The sequence below is a fragment of the Maniola hyperantus genome, chromosome 26 (assembly GCF_902806685.2).
Source record: "Maniola hyperantus chromosome 26, iAphHyp1.2, whole genome shotgun sequence".
Lineage (NCBI taxonomy): Eukaryota > Metazoa > Arthropoda > Insecta > Lepidoptera > Nymphalidae > Maniola > Maniola hyperantus.
Genome location: NC_048561.1, coordinates 2,850,146 through 2,872,945, shown reverse-complemented (window position 1 = coordinate 2,872,945; position 22,800 = coordinate 2,850,146). Strand labels below are relative to the sequence as shown.

Here is a 22,800-nt window from a genome sequence, read left to right as displayed (position 1 = left end):
TATTAGTAAACGTATAACTTATCCTTTGCCCTAAAAAAATATTTTGATCAAAACTTTTCGTATTGAAAAATATTTTAAAATAAGACATCTTTAGTCTATGGTTTCCGCGCCATTAGTCGCGCGTTCAGGCGCGCGCGATTTTCGAATTTCGAACGTCTCGACTCTCGAAGATGGCGGCGGGCTCATGACTCGTGTCATCTTGTAAACGGCCAGTTGTCTACGAAATATGAGCGCGCAGACATTGATGTTTAACAAACCCTAGACATACAGTCAGTACATTACAAGATGTGATAGCCTAGTGGTTAAGACGTCCGTCTCCTATTCGGGAGATCGGGGGTTCGATCCCGAACTTTTCGGAGTTATCAATCAATCAATTCATTTATTTAATCGGACAACAAAAGATCCATTAAGTGTTAGTAACAATAAAATATACTTAAAAACTATGTTAATACTTAAACACTAAGGAGTTAGTAACAAAAATACTTAATCACTAGTTAGTACTTAATAACTAAAAGGGATTTAGTCCTCTGCACGAGTTATGTGCGTTTTACTTAAATAAATATCACTCGTTTTAACGGTGAAGGAAAACATCGTGAGGAAACCTGCACACCTGAGAGTTCTTCATAATGTTCTCAAAGGTGTGTGAAGTCTTTAAATCAACACTTGGTCGCAGCGTGGTGGATTACCTAAACCCTTCTTATGCTGAGACGACACCCGTACTCAGTAGTTGGCCAGCGATGGATTGAGATGACGATGATATTGTGTTAAGACTGTGTATCTTTGACAAGTAATATTATGTATATCAATGTACGGAGGCTTTGTGAAGAGAGAAGACATCGTCGTCTTTATAAGAGTGTGAAGATACAGAGAACTAATTGAGTGTACGCTTCTCGTCTATAAGTAGGTACTCTTTTTAGGGTTCCGTACGCATAGGGAACTTACGGGACCCTAAAAGAGTATCTCTACATAGTATAAAATAAAGTCGCTTCCCGCGTCTGTATGTATGTATGAACGCGTAGATCTTTTAAACTAAACAACGGATTTTAATGCGGTTTTCACCAATAGATAGAGTGATTCAAGAGGAAGGTTTATAGCTGTAGTTTAATTCTCAAAAAATTAGAGATCCTAGAGAAATTGAAATAATGTGAATTAGGTCGGAAAAAAATCCTCTCATTTCAGAGCTTCCGAGGACAATGACACCTCAATGACCCCACATTAGTATCTACGTTGCACCCATGCGAAGCCGGGGCGGGTCGCTAGTGTAAATATATAAAGTGACTGACTGACTGATCTATCAACGCACAGCTCAAACTACTGTGGGCCCTACCGCGGTTGTTTGACAGCTACAATGTCACGATCGCATCATCTCTGATTGGTTAATGCTCGCTCACTATTGGCCACAATGCATTGTTGCAACAAGAATCGCAAAAATTCAGCCTATCAGAACAATTGAGATTGTAATAATGATTGATGCAGGTTTTAGACAATCGCCCTACTGGACGGATCGGGCTGAAATTTGGCATGCAGATAGCTATTATGACGTAGGCATTCGCCAACGCGGAGGAAGTCGCGGGCATCAGCTAGTTTATTATAAATCGGCTAAATCGGTGTAGGTATAGGTGGAATATCGGTATAGTTTGGTGGCGGCGCGCGGGATTACTGCAAGCTGACAAGCGGTACTTATTTCGCACTTAACGAGCCCTTTAGAGGTTTCTCTGTGTATGCAATTCGCGTAGATTAACAGAGGCACAGAGGTTGCAGTAAAAAAAGTATACCTATCCTATTCTACAGTGCGACAAGGCGCTATCTATCTTGGCGCGTGGCGAAAATCCGAACATTGCCGTCAAGTGTTTGTTCCCGTTGTTCTTGTTTGAATAGGTATTCTAAGCCTTTGTTCTTCAACGGCGCCCCCCTGTCAATGTCATTCAAGTGCCAAAAGAGCTTTGTCGCACTGTATTCTATGGTGTCAATTAGTCTGGTGTTATTGTCATCTTAATATGTATTTACTAGCCCGCAACTTCGTCCGCGTGGAATTAGGTTTTTTTAAAATCCCGCGGAAACTCTTTGATTTTCCGGGATAAAAAGTAGCCTATGTCACTCTCCAGGTCTTTATCTATATCCATGCAAAAAATCAGGTCAATCCGTTGCACCGTTGCGACGTTATTGAAGGACAAACCAATAAACCAACAAACACACTTACGCATTTATAATAGGGGTAGGTACCTACTGATTGCACAAAAGTCTGTTTTCATTGCTCTCCGCAACCAATCTGCACTTGGCCAGCGTGGTAGACTATAGCCAAACCCTTCTCACTCTGAGAAGAGACCCGCTCCGCTCTGTAGTGAGCCGGCGATGGGTTGATCATGATGATGATGAGATATAGCCCGGTAACAGACAGACAGACGGACGGACAGCGGAGGCTTTGTAATAGGGACCCTTTGGCACCCTTCGGGTATGGATCCTTAAAAAGCTAGTATGAAATTCCGTGAGCTCTACATGTAAACTAGTCTGTACGATCGAGACGAGCTCACATTCACTCGTTTGATTTTGCGAAGTTCTTCTGGTCAAGCGGCAAGGCGACTAGGGATGTAATAACTTAGTATCGACAACTTAAATATCGATGTATCGATATTTTATTATTATTAAACTGAAATTACATATTATTATTCCTGCTACATTCAGTGCCACAAAAACCACAGTTGGTTTTACTGAGCACTGTGTTTAACTTAATATGGTAAGTAGATTATAGAAGATAGATAGATAGAAATACTTTATGGCACACAAAAAATATTACATAACTATTACAGAAACTAAAACTAAAAAAATAATGTATGCAAAGGCGGCCTTATTATATTATAATACAACTATTAAGCTAATACAATATAATATAATCACAAATAGATAGGTAGTAGGCATAGTCAGCATAATACACAGCACACCAGTAAGATAAATGAAATATTATTTAACTGGTGCATACTTTTTTAGAGTTCCGTACCTCAAAAGGAAAAACGGAACCCTTATAGGATCACTTTGTTGTCTGTCTGCCTGTCTGTCAAGAAACCTACAGGGTACTTCCCGTTAACCTAGAATCATGAAATTTGGCAGGTAGGTAGGTCTTATAGCAGAAATTTGGGGGAAAAAATCTAAAACCGTGAATTTGTGGTTACGTGACACAAAAAAAAATTTAAATTGTGGTCATGAACAAATATTGCTATTTTCAACTTTCAAAGTAAGATTACTACGCCAAGTGGGGTATTATATGAAAGGGCTTTATTTGTGCATTCTAAAACAGATTTTTATAAATTTTTAGGCCTAATAGTTTTTGATTAATCGTGCAAAATGTCGATAAAATACGATTGTAGTACGGAACCCTCAGTGCGCGAGTCTGACTCGCACTTGGCCGGTTTTTTTTAATTGAAAATATCACAATGAACTTAAAGCTAGCTTTATCTAATTACAGCGTTACAAACGACTACAAATTACAATCGTCCTAATGGACGATTGTAATTTGTAGTCGGGTTTTAGCTTTCAACTTATCTTTTTATCGATACAATCGATAGCTCCGCCCTAGTAAGTGGCTTAGTTAGGGTACAAGTGCCAAACAGCGGTCCATGCGGGCGACTTAAGAACAAAAGGGGATTTGAGCACACCCGAAAAGGAATTAGCGAAAAACGCCATTTCTTATTGTTTTTCTTTTTTTTTTTTCACTCGTTAGCCAACGTGTCGGTCAGGCGGAAAGTCTTGACTCTAGCCCGCATGATTTTGTTCTTATACGAAAAAAAACATCAAAGCCCAGTTAAACATCAGGAGTACATAAATCTAAACTAGTATTTTGCTCGGTGCTCGAGCTGCTAAAGCACCTCTCGAGAATTTATAATCGCCATTTTGAATTTTTTCCAGCTCTCTGCCGATTTAAAAAAAAGTCATACATTTTCTATGAAAAATAAATTCCGCCATTTTTAATTTTTTTTCTTTCCATCGAGTAGACCTTTGGATCCTGATCATTTTTGCTAAGAAACCACTCTTCCATATTTTATACCGTCCGAGATGGACACCGACGAAATTTGTATGGCGGCCATCTTTTTTTTCACATTTTTGAATTTTTTTAAAGGTGACTGACCAACTGACTGACTGACTGACTGACTGATCTATCAACGCACAGCTCAAACTACTGGACGGATCGTGCTTAAGTTTTGCATGCAGATAGCTATTATGACGTAAACATCCGCTAAGAAAGGATTTTTGAAAATTCAACCCCTAAGGGGATGGAATAGGGGATTGGAATTTGTGTACTCCACGCGGACAAAGTCGCGAGCATAAGCTAGTTTAATTTAATTTTTTTAGAAACTTTTTGGTTTTCGTACTTTACTACTTATAGGCAATCTTAAATACGAGTAGATTTAGAATAGAATAGAATATGTTTTTTATTCATGTAAACTTTTTACAAGTGCTTATGAATAGTCAGGCAGTTTTAATTTACCACTATTTTAACTAGATAACGACTTTATAAGCGTGGATTTATTTTCCTAAAAATTCCGTGAGAATTCTTTCATTTTCCACCTATCGCCGGCCCACTATTGAGAACGGGTCTCCTCTCAGAATGAGAAGGAGATGTGTTTTGGGCTTTTGGCCATAGTCCACCACGCTGGCCAAGTGCGGATTGTGTGGCAATCCGCACCTATAGTCTATTGGGGGCCGAATCCCGTGTAGTAATGTGGGCTACATTACACTGAGTGAGATTGAGATTGAGTGCTGGAGCCTGTCTTCTGATTATTGGGGAACATCTTGGTCTTCCTACACCACCATCAACAACCCCAAAGTAATTTCCTCCTGACAAGGAGTTAAAACGCACTGTTTTTTTAACCGATTTGGTTATTTTTTTGACCGATCGTGCTAACTGGGTGTTGTTTGGTTAGGTTTATCTTTTATTCGCTGAGTGCAGGTTGTGCCTTGGTACTGATTCTGAGCACAACCTAATTTTAGAGTATTCGCATCCTCTTCTTACTAATCTAATATGAAAAGGACAGACGCAGTTTGACAGTTTTAAATGTAATTTTTAGATGGTAAAACCCGTGATTTTAGCGCGCAGTCGCGAGCCTACTGTTTAAATTTGTAGCGTGCACTAAAATTTAGAGTCTTTAAATGTAAAGTTCATGTTCTGTCCCTTTTTAGCATTGTTAAAAAGAAAAGGATGCAGATACTCTAAATTTAGTTTAGAAAAAGACAACGGAATCGGTACCAATATTAGCTTTTTAGGGTTCCGTACCAAATGGTATTAAAGGAACTTAACTTTATAGGAAACCCTAAAATGAAAAGTTCTGACTCACTCATTGACTGACTCATAAACATTATGATCAAACGATCGCCGGCTCCCTACAGAGCATGGGTCTCCTCTCAGAATGAGAAGGGTTTTGGCCAGTCTACCACGCTGGCCAAGTGCGGATTGGCAGACTTCACTCACTTTTGAGAACATTATGAAGAACTCTCAGGTGTTTCTCACGATGTTTTCCTTCACCGTTAAAGCAATAGGGTACTTTTTTCATTTTGAGGTACGGAACAATAAGAATCCGATTACTATTAAAGATTTAAAAATAGAACAAACAAATAATAAAGAATAATCGGCCATCTTCAAAATTATATCCGTTCAGAAACACGTCGGCGCAATAAATGGCGCCTGCCTTTGTGTCAGTGGCATATGTCAATGTCACATGCACTGCATTTCCGAACGTTTATAGTGCGATGTATCGCGATATTATTATGGTTTTATTAGCTGATGCCCGCGACTTCGTCCGCGTGGAATTAGGTTTTTAAAAATCCCGTGGGAACTCTTTGATTTCCAGAGATAAAAAGTAGCCTTTGTCACTCTCTAGGTCTTTAAATATACCCATTTAAAAAATCACGTCGATCCGTTGCACCGTTACGACGATATTATTATGATTTTATTCGCGCGTTTTCAAAGTTTTAGCAGTGTGAACTAGAATATAATAGAATATTTTTACTCAAGTAAACTTTTACAAGTGCTTTTGAATGGTCAACTAGTTTAATTTACCACTAGTTTGGAATGCCGTTCCTACCGAGAAGAACCAGTAAGAAACTAGGCGGTTGCTAGTGAGGGAACTATCGGTTTGATCTTGAATCGACGATAATGTCAAATGGCTATGGCCTATGGTAACATAAAATCAAGGAACAAAATTGAACAAACAAATAATAAAGAATAATCGGCCATCTTCAAAATGATATCCGTTCAGAAACACCTCGGCGCAATAAATGGCGCCAAACTGCCTTTATGTCAGTGGCATATGTCAATGTCACATGCACTGTATTTCCGAACGTTTATAGTGCGATGCATCGCGATATTATTATGGTTTTATTCGCGCTTTTCGAAGTTTTAGCAGAGTGAACTAGAGTGAGGGAACTCTCGGGAAATTTCAAACCCTTAGGGGTTGAATTTTCAAAACTCCTTTCTTAGCGGATGCCTACGTCATAATAGCTATCTGCATGCCAAATTTCAGCCCGATCCGTCCAGTAGTTTGAGCTGTGCGTTGATAGATCATGTCAGTCAGCTTTTCCTTTTATATAGGTACTAGCTTCTGCCCGCGACTTCGTCCGCGTGGATTTACATTTTTCAAAATCTCGCGGGAACTCTTTGATTTTCCGGGATAAAAAGTAGCCTGTGTGTTAATCCAGGGTATAATCTATCTCTAATCCAAATTTCATCCAAATCCGTTTAGCCGTTTTTGCGTGATTGAAGATTAGGATTAGGATGTGCCGTTTGCTAGATCAAGCCGCTGGAGGGGAGCGTCAAGCTCGCATCAAGCACCTTGATCAAGCAACGCTACGTGCTTGACGTCAAGGCGCTTGACCGTGTCGGAGGCTCTTAAGAAATGAGACCAAATAGATCTAACCGAAAGACGTTAACTTTGTTAAGGGAGGGATTAAAGTAAAATGCTGACGAAAATAATAAAACACACAATAAAATGTGGCAATAAAAATCCGTTATACCCCTTAATATAACCATTATATGACCACCATACGACTACCATAAACTGTTCTATAAAACTGGTGGAGTTCCACCAAAGAGTGAAGATTTTGCCAGACAAAATTATTCGTAACAGACAACGAAAATGATTTTAACAAAATATTAAAAAAGTACCCTTATTATAATGCGAAAGTGCGTTTGTTTGTTGGTTTGTCCTTCAATCACGTAACGGAGCAACGGGATCGACGTGATTTTTTGCATGGGTATAGTTTAAGACCTGGAGAGTGACATAGGCTACTTTTTATCCCGGAAACTCAAAGAGTTCCCGCGGGGTTTTTAAACCCAAAATCCACGCGTACGAAGTCGCGGGCATCAGCCATTTTTTAATATTATAAAAAAAATCATTCGTATAAGTACTACCTACTTATAAAAATAATTTATTATGTTTCCAGGTTTCGAGCATGTCTCAAGTTGGCCGACACGTCCGTATCCAACATGGTCGGGAAGCTATTCTTCAACATTGTCCAAACCAAGTGTTTCATATTGAAGCCAGTGAAGGTTTGCACCCATCGTTCTTGGTGGGGCAAGTGTTTGGGACGGGGCGTCATGAAACAGGCCTTCCTGAGGGATAACCTGCCGTATTAAAATGTTCATGAATGTTATTATACAGAATCTCTTATGATTTATCATGTCAGATGTTAATTATAATTTTAACTTGCACGTCAACCCGAAAAAGAACTCATTTATTACGACTGCCAACGCCATCTAGTAGGCACTAGAAAAAGTAATGTTACTTCTCCTGCACACTAGATGGCGGTATATGTCTGGTTATTTCCATTCTAATTCCTGAGATATAATTTGCCCTATTAAAAAGTACATTGGACACAACAGAATCTCTTTCTAGAACCTTTTGTCAATTTATAATGTATCGTGCTGTCGATAAAAAAATATCATGTTAGTGCGACAGGAAGTCGCAGCGCCATCTAGTACGCAACAGAAAAGTTATGTTACATCCACTACTCACTAGATGGCGTTAATTAAATGTTGATTTAATTTTCTAAACATTTTGGTTCATACATCTTGTAAAATAAATATTTATTTCTCTATTTTAGTAATATAAATGTATATAGTTGTAAAAGTAAAATATACAGAAAGTTGTAATTTTATTTTAAGTTTTTACCTATTAATTATTATTTATAGTAATTTTCACAGGGAATTTTACGTTTTAATTTTACTATGCACTAGTACGTATGTTTTATCGTTAATTTATTACTATTTTATGATTATCACATACCACTCTGTTGGCCTAAGAGCCTAAACCCTTTTTATTCTGAGAGAAGATCCGTTCTCAGTAGTGTGCCGACGGCGACGATGGGTGAAATAACCACAAAAAGTAATCTGTTTTTATTTTATATATTAAGTATTTCTGCGACAAATAAGCGATTTAATTAGTCGTCCTACATAAAACACTAAGTTTAATTTTCGTATTTTTTAAATTCCAGTGCATGCTTATATTTTTTTTTATCAGAAACATAATTATTAACATAGAGAGAGCTATGCTTGGAGTCTCTACTTGATCAAAGCAGAAATGAGGAGATTCGTAGGAGAACTAGAGTAACCGACTGCCGACATAGCTCAACGGATTGCGAAACTGAAGTGGCAATGACGTCTATCGGTTGATGATGATGGTGATGATATTCATCAATCAATTATTATGTAAAATTAGGTAGGTACTTTGTGAATAATTCTTAATAGAGCTTTATGTACTACATAACTAATTCAATTAATAGATTGTATTACTTATTATAAATTAACTACTCGATAATAGGTGGCGTTAGTGCTAGTATGCTGTTTATGTATTTTGTGGAACTATAACACTGACCTTCACCACATATTATAATAATTTACTCCTCCACTTAGACGCTGGAATTTCATTTCGTGCGCGTATGTATAGTATAATCTATATATATAAAAGGAAAAGGTGACTGACTGACTGACTGACTGACTGAATGACTGACTGACTGACTGACTGACTGATCTATCAACGCACAGCTCAAACTACTGGACGGATCGGGCTGAAATTTGGCATGCAGATAGCTATTATGACGTAGGCATCCGCTAAGAAAGGATTTTTCAAAATTCAACTCCTAAGGGGGTGAAATAGGGTTTTGAAATTTTGTAGTCCACGCGGACGAAGTCGCGAGCATAAAGCTAGTATAATATAATGGCCGATCTGTTTTTGAAACAACATGATTTTCGCCATTTTGGCGCTGATAGCTGTAATGCATTATGTGAGCGTACTCGGAACTGAATTTTAGTGATGACTGATGATTGATGATGGACTGATGAGACAACACGAAGACTACACGGTGTGAATTATTTTAATTCCCGGTACGCACGGCTGCGTGCTTCGAATCGGCACAAAAATAACTGTCAATTTTCTCATAGCACACCTTTTCCAGCGTACTTGTATAAGTCGATATCAGTGTGTGTAGAACCCTAGAACATTTTATTAAATAATAATATAATATGTAATTATTGAGACCCCTTTTCAATACAGTGCGACAAGGCTATCTTGGCGCGTGGCGAAAATCGGAACTAACGTTGCCGTCAAGTGTCCCCTTTGTTCTTGTTTGAATATTCTTAAGCTTTTTGCTTTTGTCGTAGGCTTTTGTCATTTGTTCTCCAACAGCACCCCCCTTTCAATGTCATTCAAGTGCCAAGACAGCCTTGTCGCACTGTACCTGGTACTATACTCCATTCACGAAATCGAGTTAATCGCTCTCTCTGTCTAGCTCTATCATTTGTATGGATAAGTAACAGAGAGACCGCTATACTAACTTCTCCGTGGAATGAAGTTAGTATAACGCTCTCTCTGTTTTTGTATGGGATTAGGTAGACAGGACGCTATATTAACTTGATTCTGTGGATGGAGTATAATTTGGTAAGGAAGATCAAAGATATCGATGATAAAGGAATATTAGGGATTTGTATGCAAGGTTTTTTTGCGACTGAAACCAATCTATATACATATATAAGTAAGTAGGTAGGTACCTAGCAGCAGGTAAGTATTATAAGTCAGAAAGCTTCTTTTAATAAATAAGATTAGTTTTACTTCTCAAAGTTCCTCTATTTGACAATATTTGTGTAGTGTAAATGTGATGATGTGTACTAGAGTGTACCTAGATGTTTATAATATACGATATTAGGTATTTATGTATAAGAGTAATATAAAACGGATATTGAGCATCAAAACCGGTTGTGAAGGGTAACTCTATAATCAATATTATTTATGTATAATAATTATTATTTATAATAATTTAAGTATAGATTTGTTTCAGCAGACTAAAAGATGTAGTAAATTATTTACGTCTTCATGATAAAGAATGTATTACTCCCCATTTGCTTTATAACACTATTACACACTACTACATCTCTCTCTCTCTCTCTCACACACACACACACACTGTACTTTGGTCTTTGCCTCTAGGGTTTGGCCTTAAGCAGCTTTATTCACTCCTTCATGTTGTCGGATAATAATTACAAGTTGTAATCATTTTTCACCGTATTCGTTGGTCATTTTGGTGGGAGGGACTATATGGAGGACCTGGTGGGAGGGACTGTATGGAGGACCCTATGAAGAAGGCCTTGTATTATAAATCTGTAATCTGAATTTTGAAGTCCGCCTGCACGCGGTTCCTTACTTTTTTGTCGTCAGTAGATACACTTGCTTATAGTCCGCGACAGGGCGAGATGGCAATCGGGGTATGAGGCGGGGGACGCCCCGCACACCCGCACGTCACCCACGCTCGCCCCCACCGGGTTAGCACAGGGGCTGTGCGGGTGTACGGGGCGTTCCCTCCCAGATTGCCATCTCGACCTGTCGCGTATTAGTTACACATAATATGTATGTCAAAAAATTATAATACATCATTTATATTGTAACCCTTACGCTATAAAATTAAAAATTTCTTTTAAAACGTACATAAATTATATAAATTATAATATATGTTTCATGGCATGTACTTACTAAATTATTCAAAGTAAAATAACGTCTTCAAACTTGGATATTCGAATATTAATAAAGTGATGCAGAAAAATGTTGTTGTTTTATTGTTTAAATTTAAAACGACCTTACACAAAAATAGGTTCAGCCGTTCCGAAAATTAGCCCGTTCAAACAGACAGACAGACAGACACAGACAGTAACTTGTAAGCCACTGGCATCATTTTGGACATTTTTTTTTACTATTACAGGTAGTTGGATTTTTTTTTAATTTACAAGTTTGTACAAGTGCTCAATGAACCCAAATTTTTATTGACTCCAATATCGGTGCTTACTGCCAAGTACCAATCAAGTTGGTGCGTCTGTTAGCAGTTTAAATCTATACGGTCTGTGGTCTTATGTAGTCTGTTCTCTTAATTTTTGGTTATCTGTAACTCTTAAAAGACCTCTATTTTTACAAGTACGCTGGACTTGCTATTGCCGACCTGTTTTTGTAGCAACTTGATTGTCCCCATTTTAGCGCTTATATATTGAGGTAAACCACTCGGTTAAAGCAGTAATGAGCATCATCTAAATGTACTCAGAACTAAATTTTAGTGATGGTGATTGGTCAACACGAGGACCGTTTGGCAAAAAGGGTCAATTTCGAATCGATCAAATTCAAAATCGATTTGGCACACCTTATTTAGTGTCATTCATCATTGAAATATAGCTACAAGTACCTACACTCACTGCTGCAGCTGCTATCATAGTGTTACTTCATGCTTAAGCATGAAGTAACACTATGATAAGCATGCTTGTAGCAAACAACATACAGCAAGTATCGGCAAACACCACATCTATGGTGTCATCATCTAGCTTGCCTGCCAATTGGAACGCTCCATAGCGTTGACAAGCATACACATTACACCCGTCCCCACGCTTGCTGTTTACTGTTGGTCCCAAGCATTTGGCGGACCATCAGAATCAAAATCAAGTTGCTTGTAAAACAGGTCCAGCGTACTTGTATTAGTAGAGATCAGTGTATGTTGTAGACTTTTTCTATGCTCTATGGTGAAAATTGCAATTTTTCATTGTGATTTTTGCCGGCGGCGTGTTTTGGTGTAAAATGGTGAATCTCTGTTGTATGGGAATTTTAAGCGTTATTTTTATCAAAAACTTGAATTTGCTGTATTAATTGTGTATAAAGCTTTTAAGTAAGTAAGTTGAATTAATATTTCATGTGTTTTGCCGTGGTTCGACTTAACTAGAGGATATTGTCTTTTGGGCCTTGCGGCTTGCCCTCCATTTTGGAATTGTCGCAATAAGCTGAATCTATTTTATCGAATGTCTCTTAAAATCGAAACTTATTTCGTGTTTATTACGGTGTCTCGCAGTTGTTGATATATCAAAGGTATTATGTTTTATGTTTTTCAAATTTTTTTAAATCAATAATATTTCAGGCGCCATTTTGACGCATCACAGTAGCGTCTAACAACACAAATCTTTAATATTTTTGTGAAGGCCTCAAATTCAGTTTTCGGATTTTTACTTGTCAGCACTAGGACAGTCACCGAAATGTCGATTGTCGAGCAACCAGTGCCGTTGATATAATAGGCTAATAGCTAACTGTTGGTAGAGTACGCGCAACGTGTTTTAAATAATTGCAAATTCACACATTTTGTTTCGTTTTCGTTTGTTATTGTTAAAGTTTTTTGTTAATTTATTTTAGTTGTTGTTTCCTTTTGCTTTAAATATGAGTAGGAAAATAATTGATAGTCGTGCCCGAGAGATTATTATTAAAGTAGACAATTATTTTGTAAAAGAGAAGGAGGATTCAAAAGTATTACTTCAGAATATCAACCAATCGCTCAAAAATGCCTCTGACAGCAGTCCAAACGTGGTTATTCCGAAGCAAGTTTTATTGGAAATGTTACAACTACTTCAAAATAAAACCAAGGTCACGGAGCGTGTACTGAGTGCCACAGGGGTAGCTAAAAATACCGTAGCAAAAATAAGGCGCGAAAAGGAAATATCCATTGCTAGTGGTAGTAAAATAAAAACGCCAGTCAAAAAAAAGCGGGGCAAAAAGCAATTTTTGGATGAATTTGCACTATCAGCTCTAAGAAATATCATTAATTCTATGTACACTGTGGGAAAAGAAATTCCCACTATGCGTAAAATTATGGCAGCCGCTAAACAATATCTGGATTATAGTGGAAGTGAGACGACTTTGCGATCGATAATGAAAAATTCACTGGGTTATCGATTTAAGAAATCCTATCAAAAAGGATACGTTCTCGTTGAAAGACCTAGTATTCAAGCTTGGAGGGCTGTTTATTTACGCCGTATGAAGGCTAATGATTTGCTAGGGGCTGACAAAAAAACTGTAATTTTCATAGGTGAGACGTGGATTCATGCGCCTTACGCTGTTAAAAGGTGTTGGCAGTCTACGGACAGTGGAGTGAAAAAGAATGTTAGCTCTGGTCGTCGCTGGATTATTGTTCATGCTGGGAGTGAAACCGGATTTGTGGACGGTGCACTGTTGATGTTTAAAGCCGATGCCAAAACTGGGGATCATTATCGGATGAACTCTGAAAATTTCACTAAATGGTTAAAAGAAAAACTTGTACCAAACATACCTCCAAATAGCATAATTGTTATGGACAATGCCTCTCACCACAACAAAGAGGAAGCCACTCCTAACATGGGTTCAAGAAGACAAGTAATGGTGGAATGGCTCCGAGCACGCAATATTGAGTTTCCTGACTATTGCACGACACCGGAATTATATTTGATTATAAAAAGCCATAAAGAGCAGAAAAACTATATAACAGATAATGTGTTGGGTGACCACGGTCATGAAGTAGTGAGATTGCCGCCTTATAACTGTGACCTAAACCCGATCGAGTACATTTGGAATCTTGTTAAGCAAAGAGTTTCTGAGAAAAATGTAGATCAGCTAGAAAGCGAAATAGAGTCTTTAACTCTGGAAGTTTTGCAGTCGATTACTGCTGACGACTGGAGAAAGGAGATAAATCATGTGAAGAAGCTAGAAGAGGAATACTGGCACAGAGACAGATTGATTGACGAGTCGTTTAATATTAACACTGAAAATGATAGTGACTCAGACACAACTGACTATGAAAAAAATTCGGAATCTGACTCACATGATTCACAAGAATGTGACTACATGAGCGGAGAAGAAGAACAAGGATAGGTAATTTCTTAAATTTTAAGAATTATTTTCTGTTTGTGTGTCGTTATTTGGTTTTTGTATGGATCTACTCATTTCAATTCAACCACTACAAAAAAAGAAAGTGAATTTGCCCAAATTTGGTTTTCTATTACCTAAATTTGGGCAAATCCTTAATAAAGTCTTTCTGAAGACCATAAAAATGACAAATAATAATTGAATGGGTCAGTATTACCAAGTTAGTCAACGTCTCAAATGTCCACTTCTGAACATAGTTGTTAACATGGTTCATTGCCACTTATGTCCTAGTGGTTCCGATGCTGCATTTTACAGTCTTGAGGTGATTGAACCACCTTGGGACACCAGCATCCATCGCTCTCCGAGCAATGTGACTCTGGTTTTTGCATTTCAATTTGACTAATACAAATATTTGACAGTGTCAAAAATTAATGAATAAGTGAATTTGCCCAAACTTGGTTTTCTATTACCTAAATTTGAGCAAATTCTTAATGAAGTCTTTCTGAAGACCATAAAAATGACAAATAATAATTGAATGGGTCAGTATTACCAAGTTAGTCAACGTCTCAAATGTCCACTTCTGAACATAGTTGTCAACATGGTTCATTGCCACTTATGTCCTAGTGGTTCCGATGCTGCATTTTACAGTCTTGAGGTGATTGAACCACCTTGGGACACCAACATCCATCGCTCTGCGAGCAATGTGACTCTGGTTTTTGCATTTCAATTTGACCAATACAAGTATTTAATATCAAATTGTCAAAAATAAATGGATAAGTGAATTTGCCCAAACTTAGGTTTCTATTACCTAAATTTGAGCAAATTCTAAATAGTCTTTCTGAAGACTATGAAAATAACAAATAATAATTGAATGGGTCAGTTAGTCAAAGTCTCAAATGTACACTTCTGAACATAGTCGTCAACATGGTTCATTGCCACTTTGTCCTAGTGGTTCCGATGCTGCATTTTAAAGTCTTGGGGTGATTGAACCACCTTGGGACACCAACATCCATCGCTCTCCGAGCAATGTGACTCTGGTTTTGCATTTCAATTTGACCAATACAAATATTTGACAAAGTGTCAAAAATAAATGAATAAGTGAATTTGCCCAAACTTAGGTTTCTATTACCTAAATTTGAGCAAATTGTTAGTAAAGTCTGTCTGAAGACCATGAAAATGACAAATAATAATTGAATGGGTCAGTATTACCAAGTTAGTCAACGTCTCAAATGTCTACTTCTGAACATAGTTGTCAACATGGTTCATTGCCACTTATGTCCTAGTGGTTCCAATGCTGCATTTTACAGTCTTGAGGTGAGTGAACCACCTTGGGACACCAACATTATAAAAATCACGGAACATACATGGGGGTAATTCAGGTAGCCCTAGTGTTGTTCTACCTCTGGACAACCAACTTCTTGGGACAACCTGTATATTTTATTCATAATATAATCATTCGAAATTCAAATATGCACCTAACTAATATTATTTAAATAAAACAACTAGATCTTAATGTTTTTTAATCGATCAAATCGCATACTGATAACCAAACCGTCACTAAACGAAAAACACGATTTTTCAGAAAATGATGTTAAAGTTACTAATTAAAGAAACAGTTGCATATTGTGCAAAATGTAAAAAAAAAACATTTTTTTTAAGTGAATAATATTTGTGTCTAGCCTAGTGCTCCTTGTTATTAATTATAGCTGTTATTTATATTTATTTTATGAAATATTTTAATTTTTCTCCAGAAATAGTGTCACTTTTCCACAAAATTTTTGAAAGTGTCACTTTTTCATTAGATTCATTCATATGTTATCTAAAACATTTAGGTTAAAATGTCTCTATATTCTTAGTAATTTAAGGAACAAAAATTAAAATAATGATTTTTTAATTAAAACTACCACTGCAGAAATCAACCATCTTTATTAACTATAATTACTTATTAATTTAACATCCTCGCCTCACACATAATGATAAAAATGTACTTGTTTGTAAATCACACTGACAGAAAAACTTATAACATTACTTAATAATTGGCCCAAATATTAAGACTATGTTAATATTACTTAAATCAACCAGTCTTCAGTGAGTTCTAATTAAATTAATCCTATCTCTAAGAGATAATGCTTATTTATTAAAGTTACAAAACAATGAAAATAAATTGTCAGAAAATCTTTCTTAAATTCTCATAGAACTAATAACATTAGGTACTTAATAATATTTTGGCACTGTTAATAATAATATCACTTAAAAGCAAACAGTCTTCTGTGAGTCCTAATTAAATTACTCATCCATCTCTATTGAGATACAGCTTTTTTCTAAATTTAACAATAAATCTCTCACAAAACAAAACATAAAAAACTTTCTAAAGTAAAATGACAAAAAAAAAACATTTTATAAAATATTATTGTAAAAAGACGATACATAGTAAGGCAAAATTGCGTTCTTTTTAATAAGATCTTTCAGATCCTTCTTTTTATTTTCAGCTAATGGCAATTTATTATTATACAAAGGCACTAATTGAGGTTGTATCCGTCGAAGCTTGAGTAAGTTAATTTCTTTAAAAGTTTCATCAGAATATGAAGTTTTGTAAAAAGCTCTAACGTTATGGTTAGAATCAGACTTTTCAACTTTTAGAACTTTTATGTCACCTACTTTTATGGCCCCCCCTTCCGTATTTTTAGTTAGTTTGAATTCTTGCAGCTTTTTGATGTCATAAAACTCATGGTGTGCCATTTCCACTACATTGTATTTATTGCCCCTTTTTTTTGCGTCTCGAATAGCACTTATATATTGATCAGGAACATATATTGGTCCTGACCTAAGCTTCTTCTTTATCTGGCGCTCAATCATAGAATGGACGGAATCCCCTTCGTTTTGGGTATGACCCTTGATCAAAAATTTGTGGGTAATAGAGGCAATGTTTGGCAAATTTGCCACTGCATATAAATACATGGAAAAAACAAATTGATTTTTTTGTTGTCCGCAACAGTTATAATAAAAAATTATGTTGAGGTCAGACGATGCTGTTGCCGATTTTTTTTGTAAGAATTTAAATACACAAGAACCTATTTCGTTAGCACCTTTTTGCCCTTCTACTTCAGTCCAGAAATAGCAATGAGTACAATCGGCTTTGAGCTCACAAATTGTAAAGTTCAAGCAGTTCAGTCTTGACTTATAATAAAAAGATGAAACATCCCCTTTAGGAACTTGCAGGATAGCTTGCAAATCATAACATGCTACTATGTTATTGTCATCAATTAATTCTTTGTCTCGTTTTTTTTCTTCTCGGCTTAACTCTTTTTCTTTTAAATGTAATGTATATTCTTCATTCATTTTTTCTTTCTCTTCAAGGTTCGCATTTTCATAAGCCACACAGTCTTCACACTGATCCTTTTTAGGGACAAAAAAACTTATATTAAAATCTTCTTTAAAAACTTTACGATATATATGTAGCTTCACGTAGTCAAGTCCTTCAATTTCGCAGTCTTTTTTGTAATCTCTATATAAATCGGTTAATGTTTTCCCACCTTCTATAAATTCCCTTGTCGTCTGTTTGCGTAAATAATGACTTTCAATTCGAGGTATGCTCGCAATATGTTTTCTAACCCTGTCCAATAATTCGCTTGATGTTTTGGTCCCATGGTTGTCATGTTTACCTCGCAGGTCTGGTTCAACAATACCACATAAATTTAATTTTGCGATGACTGTTCGAATTGGGCGATCGTTAATGCCTAAAGTGTTTTTGAAAAATATTTTGCATACTCTTTTTTTTTCATTACTTGCTGTTAAATAAAATGCGTGCTTAGCTTTTCTATTATTGAATATTTTTTTGTATTGATATTTCGGTTTGATTTCTGTCATGTGTTTAGAAATGAAATCTCTTTGTTTTGATAGGGAACTCATTTGCCAGTAATTATTGAATATGTAGCGACGGGATTCTTCGGTAAATTTTTCCGAACATTTTAATCGACAACTCATACCACAAGGAATCCCTATTTTTCTTTCAGGAATTACTTTTTTTTGCTTTGAGGACGACGAATATTGTAATCCCTTATTTCTCAGTAACTTTGCCAGTTTTTTTTTGTTACCACGCTTTCTTTTTCGTGTTTGTGTTGCAGAGTGAGTATCAGAGATAGTTTCAGGTGTGATATTATTTAAATGTGTTGTTTTGTTTATTTGTTCTATTGCTAAACTTTTTAAAGAGGATGGGTTATAAATGGGTATGTTATTAATTATTTTGCCATCACTATCAGAAAAAGATTCACTCCCATATTCCATAGCTATTATTTGTAAAGCAGAGGCAGATTTATTCAATTTACAAGACGTTATTTCAGGAGACAAGACTTTTGGAGAAATACAGTTTCGTTTCGATGGCGTGGCAGAGTTAGAGTTCACACTCATTGAATCATTTCGTGAAGAAGTTGAAGATGATCTGGATGACGACGCCGATGAAGTGGATGATCCTGATGAACTAGAAGACGATGAATTAGATGACTTTGCAGAAGAAGACCTTGATTTTCTTGATAACGAAGGAGAAGTGTTAAGTGTTGACACATTATGTACTTCTGCGACTGTTTTTTGTTTTTGCTTAATCTTAGGAAGGTGTGTTTTAGTTGTGTCTGATTCAGAAGATATATGATCATTAGGGCTGAGTTTATACTCTGGATCATCATCTGATGCAGGCGAAAAATCTCTACCTGATCTGTTGCTATTGCCAGAATCTGTAGAATTATTCCTATTTCGACTTTGTTGTGTGACGACAGTGCTGAAGTTTAGAGAATCTACACTTGACTGGTCCGCAGCATTTAACTTAGTTTTGTTAGCAGAATCCTCGGTTATTACTTTATTGTCGGAATCATTTTCCATTGGTGTATCGCTAGTAGTACCTGTATTAATTTTCTTTATTATTTCTTTAAATTTAGTAGTTCTTGGATTGAGACGTGGCATATTGATAACTGTAAAAAATAAAAGATATTATTGAAAACAACGTCCAATGTATACTGTCCTGTATAGCACAAATATTTACGTAAACGTAATTCAATCTTAACGAGTGCACGCGCAGTAGAGCGTTGTCAGATTTTCATACAATTTTTTGACGTTACGTCATGTTACATTACGTATTACGTAAAGATTCGTGCTAGGGGAACTGTTCACAGTATTAACCATTGTTGTCAAAAGCCATTTAAATCAAATAAAAGATCATCTTAAAATAAAAATTCTCGTTTAAAATTATTTTTATTTTATTTATTTGTATTATTATGTACCTACTTACGAATCGCTAAATTATAACTAACTAGCTCTTTAAAACGCAAAGTTACATTGTACAGGGGGTTGAACAAAATTTTGACTCACTGATCGTAGTCACGGATTTTTAAATTTTCGACCTTATTGTATAGCGAATACCTAATAAAATGTTCATGAAATGGTCAAGAAATCGAATTTCTTAACTGTACTTAGTAGGTACCTACACTTCTCAAGTCAAAAAAACTTCTATCAAACAAAAATAAGGAACATATTATTATTACGATAGAATCAAAACGCACGTTTTATTCAAATTATAATGCTTATTTGAATACAAAAAGTGCAAAAAACCGACACTTTTTATTTAGAGTCACTTTTCGTAAAAACAAATAATTGAAGTTCAATTCGCAAATAACGAAATCCTGACATGTTTAGTTTAAGGTCAGTATTCAGGTAAGTGATTGACTGTTTTAAACACAAAAATAACAGAAAAACTGATTCTTTTTGTTTAGAGACACTATGCGGGTAAAAATTACAACAAATTATGCACAAAAATATTGACAAAGTGACACTTTTTATGTAAAGACGTTATTCTCGTAATTGTTAGTTCAACTTACCTTATAATTTTGAAGAAAGGTGTCCTTAAGCAAAAAATGACCGTTTTCCGCACAGAGTCCACGTGAACATTACGCCGTCCGCGTCACTAATGGAAATATGTCGTCGGTTAAATAGAAAAGTGACGTTATTCAAAAAGAACAAATTTTACAATACAAGCATTTAAAGTTTTCACTTCAATTAATACTAATTTTTCCTTTTGAGTTTTATATTTATGTGTAAGTGTTATATATCATTTTAAAGGTATTTACATGAAAATAAAGATGGTGTGGTTATTTTAACTAATTTACTAAAAAAGAGGTATTTCTAGCAAGAAATGTCATTTTTCTACATAATTAAAAACATTTTGCGGAATGAATTTTGTAAAAATGTAACACAATAATGGAAAAAATATGGTTTTATTAAGTATATGGTTTTTATAAATTGAGGTATTCAAATAATTACAAATCCACTTAAAATTATATGCAATAACAATCATAAACAAACCTCTATTTTAAGAGTAATCCCTACTTATTAGATAAATCAATGGCAACAATATTGAGATCAATGAGCTTAAACTTAAATCTGCTTATTTTGGGTTTTGAATAAGAATATAAAACTGTAAAATCTGTAAAATATGTTTCATAAGATATTGAAAACGTTTTCTCCTTTATGTAAATCAATTTTTTATTATTAGCTTTAGTATGCATTTTTGTACTGATTCTACCAATCAATTATAAAACTAAAATATTATTAGTATCTACTTATTTAAAAGTTATAGAGCCTCTTCAAAAAAAATTAAAATATTCCAAAATATATGTAAAGTTTCATACTCAGTCTACCTAGATATTGTAAATAGGTTTTTGAGATGATTTCAAAATCCAAAAAAAAACTATTTAGTAAATAACGTATCACACAAAAGAAAAACAATGTGAGATTATTTGGTTAAAGACTTTGATAAAAGTTTTTATAAAATCGGGGAATTATGTTTTTATCTATTAGTGTAAGTATACCGGCTTTCTTAGTGTCAGATACATCCAATTTTGTTGAGTACAGCGGCTGTAATTCGGAACACAAGTTAGTTTTTTTCTTGGTAGCTCTAGTTTTGACCATGACAGTTTTGAAACTATCTTCTTTATACGAACATTTGTAATAGAATCGATCATTAAACTTTTTTTCCACTCTGACAACTTTAATATCTCCCATCTTTAACTTTTCTCGGTCTTCATTGCTTGAAAAATTTGAACCGACACCGTCTGCAATTTTCTTAATGTCAAAGAAGCTCTCATGATTTAGTTCATGGACTTTGTATGGATTTCCTTTTTTTTTGGCAGTTCTGATCAATGTTATGTATTGTTCCGGGACGTAAATAGGTGAGGATTTCAAAGACCTTGAAATGTTACGCTCAATCACAGAATGCGCGGAATCTCCTTCATTTTGTGAGTGACCCTTTATGAGAAACTTGTGGGTTATAGAATTTAAATTTTCTAGATAAGTTACGGCGTAGATATACATTGCAATCATATATTTATTTTTTTGCTGTCCACAGCAGTTGTCACTATAAAATATGACATCAAAATCGTCTTTGATTTTATCTTGTAAATTTCTTAAATAACTTAAAACGCAGGATCCTATTTCATTGACTCCTCTGGCCCCTTCACCTTCGTGCCAGACATAGCAGTTTACGTCTTTGGATCCGAGTTCGTAAATAGTAAAGTTGAGAACATTAAGTTTTGATATATAATAAAAATTGGATACATCACCTCTTGGGCACGGCATTACAGCTTGCAAATCATAGACGGCAATTATACATTTTTCATTGGCATTTTCTTTGTCTAACTCTTTTTCTTTTCTTACTAAATCTTTTTCTTCTAAATGCGAGTAATATTTGATTTTTAACGGCTCTTTATCTTCTGCATTGTTATAAGCAGCGCAATCCTCGCATTGGTCTTTTTTCGGAGACCAAAAGGAAATATTGTATTCTTTGGTAAATATATTGTAATATATTTGATAATCAGCGTGAGGAACGTTTTCCAATCGACATTTTGTAATATAGTCCCTATGTAGCTGTGCAATAGAGAGACCTCCTTCAATGTATTCCCGACTCGTACTAGCTCGACAGTAGTGGCTTTCAATTCTAGGTATAGAATTGATATGTTCTTTGATCCCATCAATAATTGCAGCATCAAGCTTATTGTGTTTGCGATGCTTTCCTCTTTTGTCCTCATTCAGAAACCCTCCAACTGTAGAGTTTTGCATTGAAATTACTGTTCTTATCGGTCTGTCGGATATACCCAGAGTATTTTTAAAAAAAGTCTTACAAACCCGAATTATTTCTCTGTCTACTTCAAAATTGAAGGCATGGTTATAATCTTTTCTTGTACTTCCTTCGCGAATATATCTATACTTCGGTTTTATTGCGGTTACATGTTTATTAATAAATTGACGTTGCTTATCTAAATTTCCCATCTTCCAGTAATTCATAAATATAAGTTTCCGCTTTTCCTCACTAATCTTGTTATAACATTTCAGTTTACATTTTTCAGTGCATGTTGGTTTTATTTGTCTTTCTTGCATTTGTTTTTGTGACTTCGATGTCGATGTATACGCTTTTCCAGAATTTCTTAATAATTTAGCTTTATTTTTGCTCCATTCTTCCGGTACAGCTTTTCTTTTTCGGCCAGTCTTTGCTTTTTTGTTTCCATCGTCAACTGTATTTTCTAGGTTTTCATTCACTGTAGCGATTTCATCTTCCGAAGATGTCGATGACATTGCAAGATCT

The 22,800-nt window shown here is 35.6% G+C and overlaps 2 protein-coding genes and 1 pseudogene across 2 annotated transcripts; 2 read left to right on the top strand and 1 right to left on the bottom strand.

Annotated features, from left to right (window-relative positions):
* The window catches only part of LOC117994415 (uncharacterized), a 74,092-nt pseudogene extending 63,013 nt beyond the window's left edge, over positions 1–11,079 (top strand).
* Positions 11,080–13,313: 2,234 nt separating this feature from the next.
* On the top strand, positions 13,314–14,183 carry LOC117994087 (uncharacterized). Its single transcript, XM_034981966.2, has one exon. It carries the CDS (start codon positions 13,314–13,316, stop codon positions 14,181–14,183), a length of 870 nt encoding a protein of 289 aa, XP_034837857.2.
* Positions 14,184–15,711: 1,528 nt separating this feature from the next.
* Positions 15,712–19,130, bottom strand: LOC117994411 (uncharacterized). The gene has a single exon (XM_034982317.2). It carries the CDS (start codon positions 19,128–19,130, stop codon positions 16,575–16,577), a length of 2,556 nt encoding a protein of 851 aa, XP_034838208.1. The 3' UTR covers positions 15,712–16,574.
* Between the last annotated feature and the right edge of the window lie 3,670 nt (positions 19,131–22,800).